This window comes from Gigantopelta aegis, chromosome 4 (genome assembly GCF_016097555.1).
Source record: "Gigantopelta aegis isolate Gae_Host chromosome 4, Gae_host_genome, whole genome shotgun sequence".
Classification (NCBI taxonomy): domain Eukaryota; kingdom Metazoa; phylum Mollusca; class Gastropoda; order Neomphalida; family Peltospiridae; genus Gigantopelta; species Gigantopelta aegis.
Window position 1 is genome coordinate 35556290 of NC_054702.1, and position 10532 is coordinate 35566821.

At 35.2% G+C, this 10532-nt stretch overlaps 1 protein-coding gene across 1 annotated transcript in view; it reads right to left on the reverse strand.

Annotated features, from left to right (window-relative positions):
- The window catches only part of LOC121372036 (SWI/SNF-related matrix-associated actin-dependent regulator of chromatin subfamily A containing DEAD/H box 1-like), a 34891-nt gene extending 24391 nt beyond the window's left edge, over nt 1-10500 (reverse strand). Inside the window, exons 1-5 of the mRNA XM_041498279.1 lie at nt 10069-10500; nt 8335-8554; nt 4491-4735; nt 2627-2865; nt 997-1114 (exon numbers count right to left, since the gene is read on the reverse strand). Of these exons, the coding sequence (XP_041354213.1) occupies nt 997-1114; nt 2627-2865; nt 4491-4735; nt 8335-8554; nt 10069-10222 (976 nt within the window). The 5' untranslated portion in view covers nt 10223-10500. The remainder of the gene's footprint in view (nt 1-996; nt 1115-2626; nt 2866-4490; nt 4736-8334; nt 8555-10068) is intronic.
- Nucleotides 10501-10532: the final 32 nt, after the last annotated feature.

Genomic DNA, 10532 nt, shown 5'->3' on the forward strand with positions numbered 1-10532 from the left:
TTCTTATCAGTAGAAACGGTCAAAGCATATTAGCAGGCTACAGTACACAAATTAGCAATAACATCACCTAGGTATAGATGGCCATTTAGAAGGTTTCAAGGCTATCTAAAAATTGTCATTTCATTTATTCTTACTTCCGTGCTTACATCCAATTAAGGTTCAACCACAACTATCTGTCCAGAGCCCCGTTCCACGAAGCGAACTTAGCCTTAAGATCAACATAAGTGCATAGGGTAGCAATGCGCTTAATTTAATCTTAGGGCTAAGATTGCTTCGTGGAACGAGGCCCTACACAGTAAGCAAGCAGTTAGTTGTTAGTGAGATAGAAGTCAGTTTAGTAGCCTTACACCTACCCGTTGAGTCGTAACTTGCTCTGGGTGGGACAGTACCTGGGTGAGATCTCAGTACCTACCAGCTTCAAGTCTGATGGCTTAACCACTACACCATTGAGGTCGGTCTAAAGGTTATCTGGGTAACCAAACTAACTGAAGGTCTATGGAGTAGCTAGATCAATACAACTGCAATGGTGTGTTCAACTAGAGTAGTGACCTGCTTTGAGAAACCAACCAGAGATTCCTGATTGACTTCATTGCTGGGTCATGTACTGTAAACCAGCAGACTGTATCAAAGCAGGGCTGCTAGAATTTTTATAAAATCCACTAGCCAATGAACCAGTGATTTTAATAATTTACTAGCCACGATGAAAAAAATTCACTAGCCCTACTTTACTTTAAAGTTAATAAACGTTTACTAAATAATAGTAATAATCAGATGTATGTCACCTAAAGAGGGAGATAGAGCTTAAAAACACTAATGTTGGGGTTGGGGAAGGATATTCATATACATGTATTTAAAATAGACTTAACTGCAACATTTGACCCCAAAAAGTCACTAGCCGTCGGGCATGGCAATAGCAGTTATTTACTAGCCCAACATTGAATATCACTAGCCTTGGGAGTGGGGCTACCATAATCTAGAAGCCCTGTAAAGACTTACATTTTTCCTTCTTAGCTTTCTTCTTTTTGACGTCTGCTTTCTGCGCCTTCTTCTCGGTGAGCAGCACCACCGCCTCCTCCGTGTTCCAGTTCTTCTCATCCAGGGCTTGGAGAAGATCCTGAATGTACAAAGAATGTCAGATCAAAGATAAGAACTATTTATTTAATGACTCATGAAGATCCTGAATATACAAGTAATGTGAGATCAAAGGTAACATACATTTATTTAAAGGGACAGATCCTAGTTTTTTAACACTACGGCATATTTTTCACCTAGACCTAGTTTCAACTCATAAAAATGGACACTAAGTTTGGTTAATTTACAAACCTGTAACAAATTTGGATACAACAGAGTGAAACAAGAGTCTGTGGCACTGAAATACCCTTAAAAATAGACTAAAACGTGACTCCATAACTGTTACCTCTCAGGCAAACATGAATTTTTAAAAATATGAAAAATGTTTCTTGTAGTATTAGAAACACCAGATGACCAGAAACACTTCGGTTGTACTGAAATGGATAACCTAAACATTAAAATATATGAAGTGTTTGATTTCAGTGAAACTAAACGGCTCTAATAGTAAAAATATGCCTTAGTGTTTAAAAACTAGGGTATGTCCCTTTAATGACACATGAAGATCTTGAATGTACAAGTAATGTGAGATCAAAGGAAAGATATGTCGGATCAAAAGTAAGAAATATTAAATAATTTAATTAATGACACACGAAGAATCTGAATGTACAAGTAATGTCAGATCAACAGTAAGATATATTTATTTAATGATACTTCAACACATTTTAAACTTTGGTATCTAGTATCTTATGGTAATTTCAACTCTTGTCCAAGAGAGACAGAACCAAGTGTTGCAAATCCTAACAAAAAGTATCAAGTGCTTCTGCTGTCATCAGACATGAATTTTGCTTAGCCAAGAAAAAGAAAAGTTAAAGCTTGTTTTGTTTAATGACACCACTAGAGCTAACTGATTTATTAATCAATGGCTATTGGATGTCAAACATTTGGTAATTTTGACATTTAGTCTTAGAGAGAAAAGCCGAAACATTTTTTCCATTAATAGCAAGGGATCTTTTATATGCACCATCCCACAGACCGTATGATACATACCATGGTGTTTGATATACCAGTCATGCTGCACTGGCTGGAATGAAAAATAGCCAAAGTGACCCACCTACGGGGATTTATCCCAAACCGACCGCACATCGAGTGCTTTATCATTGGGCTACGTAAACCAATCGTGAATCTTGAAAGCAGTTGGCCAATTTGATATATTTTCTCTATTTTACAGGGTTAGTATTTTCTCCCATCTCTAGACATGCAAGACAGGCATATTCCATGACGTCAGCCCACGCGGAATAAATCGGTCTTGCATGACCACGTGACTTCTATTGTTTGAGCTGATATTAACATTGGGTGACGTCACGTAAACAGCAAAATAACCCAAGAAATGCTTTTTATATTTCATAAAAACAAGGAAACCTGCTGTCGTAATGAAATTATACTATCATTTTCGGTTTATACTGAGCAAGCCTTGTCCCTGACAACAAATTATGTACCCTCGGGTGGAATAGCCCTGTCCAACATGGACAAATATGAAGGATTCTTTTAGTCTCACCTCTGTTTTGTGATCTGGAAAGGCATCATGTAAGAAGTTGATTCGTTCCTCCTTCGTCTCCATGTCCAGCTCTGTGGACTGTGTGTCAGTGTTTGTGTTTTCAACACTGTCGACACCGTCTTCCTCCTCACTCGAAGACACAAACTTGCGGATTCTTTTGAACTGTCGCTCCGAATCTTTTACCGAGTCTAGACCATTTGGTGCCTTTCGTTTCTTGTTGTTTTTGAAGGCTTTAAGCTCTAATGAGTAGAAAAAGTTTACTTTTCATTAATTAACAAAGATGAGGGTATTCCTTAGCTAAATCCACCTGTTACTAATTTTAATAAAATAAATGGCAATTTAAAAATATATTTGCTTAATCATTTTTAAAAACTAAAATAAAATATTCACTACTTTTTATAGAAAATGTTATTAATTTATTAAAAATAGTTAAAGAGAATCTTTTGTAAGTGATAGATAATTTAAAAATAGGTAAAGAGAATCTTTTGCAAGTGATAGATAATTTAAAACTAGGTAAAGATAATCTTTCGCAAGTGATAGATAATTTAAAAATAGGTAAAGAGAATCTTTTGCAAGTGATAGATAATTTAAAACTAGGTAAAGAGAATCTTTCGCAAGTGATAGAGAATTTAAAAATAGGTAAAGAGAATCTTTTGCAAGTGATAGATAATTTAAAAATAGGTAAAGAGAATCTTTTGCAAGTGATAGATAATTTAAAAGTAGGTAAAGAGAATCTTTCGCAAGTGATAGATAATTTAAAACTAGGTAAAGATAATCTTTCGCAAGTGATAGATAATTTAAAAATAGGTAAAGAGAATCTTTCGCAAGTGATAGATAATTTAAAAATAGGTAAAGAGAATCTTTTGCAAGTGATAGATAATTTAAAAATAGGTAAAGATAATCTTTTGCAAGTGATAGATAATTTAAAAATAGGTAAAGAGAATCTTTTGCAAGTGATAGAATCTTTTGCAAGTGATAGATAATTTAAAAATAGGTAAAGATAATCTTTTGCAAGTGATAGAATCTTTTGCAAGTGATAGATAATTTAAAAATAGGTAAAGATAATCTTTTGCAAGTGATAGAATCTTTTGCAAGTGATAGATAATTTAAAAATAGGTAAAGATAATCTTTCGCAAGTGATAGATAATTTAAAAATAGGTAAAGAGAATCTTTTGCAAGTGATAGATAATTTAAAACTAGGTAAAGAGAACCTTTCGCAAGTGATAGATAATTTAAAACTAGGTAAATAATTAAAAAATAGGTAAAGAGAATCTTTTGCAAGTGATAGATAATTTAAAAAAGAAAAGAAGAAAAGAAGATAACATAAAAGAACTTATGACAAAAACAAAAACATCAGTTTTGTACATTCAGTGACTGTAAAATTACCTATCCATAAAACATATAAATAAAATCAACAATACAGCTGTCTTAAACAGTTAAAGTCACTGATCAGTTTTTGAGGGAATTATCTCTTCCGTCTGAGATAAAATGCATTTGAACTTTGTTCTAGAAACACCACAATGACAACGAAATCATAGAATTTGCCAACATTGAGTTGTACATGTTAGTACTGTGTAGTTTAAAGATTTTAAAAAAAGAACCTGAAAATGTGCCTTTAAGAATATTATCCCCTTGACACCTTTATTAAAGCCTGACGCCATATAACCATAAATAAAATGTGTTGAGTGCGTCAAATAAACCATTTCCTTCCTTCCTCTCCTTCCTTTATTAAAGTATCCTGCAGTTAAAAAAGAATATATCACACTGTATTTTAAAAAAGGATATATCACACTGTATTTTAAAAAAGGATATATCACACTGTATTTTAAAAAAGCAAGAAAAAAGAAGAAGCTGATTGATGTACCACGATCAAAGGATCCACTCATCATAGTGGCGACCAGTGCATCCAAGTCTCCACCATACATCTCAAGACCCTGCTCCAACTCCAGCCTTGACCTTGAAGGATACAGCACCTTAAGGTCGCTGATCTTGCTGTCAAACTTAGCTTGGTCATATTCATCATCCGAATCCGATTCCGAATCACTATTCCCTATATTGTTCTCAACACTGCTGTTTATACTACTGCTACTGAGGGGCTCTCTGCGGAATCTAAAGAAAAGAAGAAAAGCATACCAGGAACTGTTCACAATTACAAAGTTATTCATGAGCATACAAACTAAACCTTTTGGGTATATTCTTCTAAAAGTGTACCAAAAAAATATAAATTTGTAAGGAATATTTTTATAAATATTTTAGTTTGTTTCAACTGCATTAACCCTGAGCATATATTAATTGTGAACATAGCCGTAAAGCAAGTCTCCATTTAATTTTTGTCACCAGTTTTGCATGAGGACCGATCTATCTCAACACACACAAGTTTCTCCCAAAACAAACAAGTACACCATGACTGGTAAATCAAACTTCAAAGGCTTTTTAAATTAAAAAGTATCTGTATAGTATTGCTTGCTATTTTTCGACAGGAGAAGCCTATATTACAGCAGAGGAATTATTAAATTGTTGGGGGTGGCGAATTGATGGGTTACTTTAAAAAGTTTTTAAAAAACAACAACATGATTAGATGGATTGAAGGCAAACACTTAACTGTTTTCAACCCACTACCCCACTTTTTTTTGGCTTGATTTGTATTATAATGATGCTAAATATGTAAGCACCTTTAAAAAATCCTGGGGAATGGCCCGACATAAAGCGTATTGTTAACCCTTTGAACCCTGAGCTCCTGAGATGAAAATCAGGAAAATCTAAAAATATGTATTTGTTTTTCAGCCACTAAAAATATTTTCTGTCATTAATTTATCAAAATAAAGGCTATTTGAAATAAATATGGACTTCCTTGTTATTTATCGCCAATATTATCTCTTGTGGTACTAGTCAAACCAGCAGTTTTTGTCCAGCTGTCCAATGCACATAAACTCCCCCTTTCGCCCCCTCTGACATCCACCCTGTCACTAGACGACTGCACATTGTTATCAATTTCAGTGTTATCAATATATCACTTTGTAAATCAATTCTGGATTGAAAATCACTTTCATTACTGTACGTTGTTGTACCTATTTCTTCACCATCGGAACTCAGTATCTCAGCAAAAATTGGTTGAACAGAGAACAATTTTTTTAACCATTATTTTGTACATTTTATACGTATCAAACAGGGAAACTTTCTTGGAAACACGGAAGTTACATTCACAGGAAGTGTGGACCGAAAATTAGATAAAACAGAGCCATTGATTTGTCGGGAAGTTGCCAAGCGATGTTGTTTATAAACAAAGACATGTGGCGGCCGGTTATCTTGCCACTGGGGTATTTGGAGTTTGACGTCACGAACGGATCTCCGGTCGCTCGGGTTCAAAGTAAATATGTTGATAACAATTGTATACATGTGATTAGTTTCCTATTAGTTTTATTGTAGTTTATTAATGATCTGTGATACTGTGGGAAGTAGATGTTCTATTAAATTACTGTATACGACATCTGTTGCTGGAGACGAGTGTTTAAAAAAAAATAATAATAATAATAAATTAACTGTAGTACTATAATACATAGTGTTTTCGCTGCTCCATTTAAGCGGGGCATTGCATTTTGCTGCCCTCCTTTCATGTTCTGTCCCCCTCTACTATTATTTTACAGCACCTATCTCCACTATTTCCAAATGCCCACTTTTTTCCACACAAAAATAGTCATCATTCTGCACACTGGACATCAAAGGAAACAAGTGTTGTGTGTACGAAAAAGCAATGAACAAAAAACGTCAGTGGCTTACGACAGTTACCGTAACGTAATTTAACAGTATATTTAACAACCTGTTTTGTCCCATATCTGTATCCATTTGTATGTTTGATACACGCAATAAAAGTTATATTTTATTTGAGTAATGAAAACATTTTATTTGTTATCAACTCGACAATCTCCGACTGAAAAGACACTTATATGGCGCCAAATGTGTCACATGATCAGACCGGTCATTCTGTCTTTTGTTTTCATTAATTATCATCAGATATTTTGTCCTCAATTGCAGATTTAATTGGTTGTAATTAATTAATTTTACTTTCTGTCATGTCTGTCATTCTATTTATTCAGCAATTCTTTATAAAATATTATAAACTTTTCATTTTTGGGAGGGGGGATATCACTGCTTTATAAAAACAACGGAAGTGGTAGTGTTTATAATTAAAATAATTTATCTTGGGTGCCAAATAATATAAACACCACCTTTCCAAAAACGAAACGATGAAGATGGAAATAAAATGAACAGAATTTTTTCTTAATCCCACATTAGTGGATCATTTTGCAAACATCTGTATTGTTTGACATATATCTTGAAATCCTTATTAAAATAATAATATTAAAACTTTGATCCGTCCAGTAAAACCGGAATTGCCTGTGAATGTTACACCGACAACTGTCACAACATGAGTCAGCTTGTAGTTTGTATCAACTTTTTTGTACCAAATAATGAGAGGAAAATAAGGAGTATGTCTTTCCACAAAGTCAACCAACCAACACACAACGATATATGGTAACCAAGCTTTGCTTGTTTCTTTTTTTTGTTTCAGTTGTTGTTGGGGGGGGGGGGGGGGGTTTAAGGGTGTGGTGCCATGCAGCCGCCCTCCTTTAATTTTTACCAAGCGAGAACACTGATAGGGCTTTTTCTTTTAGGGCAAGTGACTTTCTCAAACATTTGTCAAACACTATGTATATGCTCAGATGTGTGCATGGGCGGTGGGGTGGGGGGTTGAGAGGTCAAAAGGACCAACTCAAAGCAAATGTTAATATATTTTCTGAGGGAGCATGACTCGGACCACTAAAGACTTTGCTTGCCCTGCATAAATTTCTGCACACATGTCTGATGCTGTAGTTACATACACATACACACTTTTACTGTACTTTACAGATGTCTTCAAACTATACTGTAATACCTGTTTAGTCTGGACTTAAATGAACTACCACACTATAATACCTGTCTAGTCTGGACTTGAACTACCACACTATAATACCTGTCTAGTCTGGACTTAATTATATTGCCACACTGTAATACCTGTTTAGTCTGGACTTAATTATATTGCCACACTGTAATACCTGTTTAGTCTGGACTTAAATGAACTACCACACTGTAATACCTGTTTAGTCTGGACTTAATTGAACTACCACACTGTAATACCTGTTTAGTCTGGACTTAATTGAACTACCACACTGTAATACCTGTTTAGTCTGGGCTTAATTGAACTACCACACTGTAATACCTGTTTAGTCTGGACTTAATTGAACTACCACACTGTAATACCTGTTTGGTCTGGACTTAAATGAACTACCACACTGTAATACCTGTTTGGGCTGGACTTAATTGAACTACCACACTGTAATACCTGTTTAGTCTGGACTTAATGGAACTGTCACACTGTAATACCTGACCAGCCTCGGTGGCATCGTGGTTAAGTCATCGGACATAAGGCTGGTAGATACAGGGTTCGCAGCCCGGTACCGTCTCCCACCCAGAGCGAGTTTTAACGACTCGATGGGTAGGTGTAAGACCACTACACCCTCTTTTCTCTCACTAACCACTAACAACTATCAATTAACCCACTATCCTGGACAGATAGCCCAGATAACTGAGTTATGTTCCCAGGACAGCGTGCTTGAACTTTAATTGGATATAAGCATAAAAATAAGTTGAAATGAAATGAAATGTAATACCTGTTTAGTCTGGACTTAATTGAACTGGATCCATTGACTAAATTCTGTTTTCCTTTGCCTTTGGACAGCCATGGAGATGACCCAGTGGGCTTCACAGATTCTTCAGAATCTTGCAATACGAGTGGACGAATAACTTTAGGCCTTGGTCCGAACACCGGAGACCCGGGGCTCGACTGTTCACTGCCCAGTGGAGTCTCCGGGATTGTCGTCTGACTGTTTTCTGTAAACAGAAGTGTATAGTTAGTTTGAACATATATATTGGGTACATGTATACATACATGTACTATATCTGAACACATACCACTGACGTCCCAAACCGCTTTTGTACATGTATATTGTTCAGTTACGGTACATGATATAAAATATATTTCAATCAGTTAACGAAAAAAAATCAAGAAAGAAATGTTTTATTTAACGACGCACTCAACACATAGGCTACTCTTTTACAACAGGCAGCAAGGGATCTTTTATTTGCGCTTCCCACAGGCAGGATAGCACAAACCATGGCCTTTGTTGAACCAGTTATGGAGCACTGGTCGGTGCAAGTGGTTTACACCTACCCACTGAGCCTTGCGGAGCACTCACTCAGGGTTTGGAGTCAGTATCTGGATTAAAAACCCCATGCCTCGACTGGGATCCGAACCCAGTACCTACCAGCCTGTAGACCGATGGCTAACCACGACGACACCGAGGCCGGTGAAAAAAAATCAACAACATGGACGTAAAGCTAATCCATTTTTGTTAACAAAACTGTAACACCATACAGTGAACAGGAAAGGGTGGTAGTTTCTAACTGTTTTCAGGTGCATTTGGTAAAATAACCTCTCAACATATGTGACAAGTGGACCTGATATTGGTAATTTTAAGGAATTATAAACAAAAACAACTGTAAAATTAATGGTTAAAATTAGGGGTTTGTGAAGTTTTGTGTAAATTTAGATTCATACTTGTCTGAAATGTTCCCAAACTGTGAATAAAAAGCTCACAAATGAATGACAAGCAGATGACAACAAATAGGATGTTCATTCCTTGAACCATGCACAAGAAAAAAAAAACCGAACAGAGTTGGAAGCACAATGCAGTTAGGGACGATGATGATACATGTATGTATATATATATATATATATATATATATATATATATATATATATATATATATATATATATATGTACTATATTTTATGTATATAGGCTGCTTTATATTGTTATCATTTAATTATCAACCAAATTACTATAATACTATAGGGCTGGTGGTCTAATGTCGAGCATTTGTTAGCCGATGGCACTTCTTAGTCTTCTATTAAAAAAATGAATTGATACTCTAGAATTTGGAATAACTTATTGAAAATCGGAGGAAAACTTTTCAAAATCTTGATTAGTAATAATTCTAATCAGTTAAAAATTGATTAGCAACTGCTGTTTAATGTTTCGAAAAATATAGCGATCTCTGAAAGTTGTATAGCGAATCACAACACGATACTGAACAAAAAGTTCCCTGAAAATGTCTTAGTCAGCAGCAAGAAAAGTACCATCTTAACACCTGGTCAATTTAAAATGGTGAGTTTGCAAGATAAATATTGCACAAATGTGATGTGGCCAACTTGGTCACAATTATGTGAATATCTTCCAGTTCTATACACAGATATGAATTATGATTCCGACATCAAACTCAGTTCACGGCAGATGTTTCTGACTAACTTTTTATATATATCCCACAGTGTTTTAAAAAGATACCTTCTGAATCAGCAGCACTTTGGCCATTTTCTCCATGTACTGTACTGAATTTGTCAGTACCATTGCCATCCTCTTTATGTGGCTCAGGCGAAGTTGTCCCTCTTTTAACAAACCTATACTTTAGAAGTGTGTTCACTTGTGGTTTGGAGTTCATTGTAAACAAATACAATTCTTGAAAACCGTATTGATCTTCAAACTGTCGTCTGTAAACTAGTAAAATTAAAAGAGACTTCAAGTTACGTCTATGAAGGATAGAATTTGGACGAAAAAAAAAAGAGCAAACAATAAAAATATTTTCCAAGTTAATAATTAGACACACATTATCTAATTGGCATTTTGTCAGTGACCTAAAACGTCAAAACGAGCCTCTGAAAAACAATTTATGTTTAAATAAACGAGCGATTAATTAATGTTCAAATACGCAAAAAATTATTTTCCTCATGTTTGCCTCGGAAAAAAAGAGA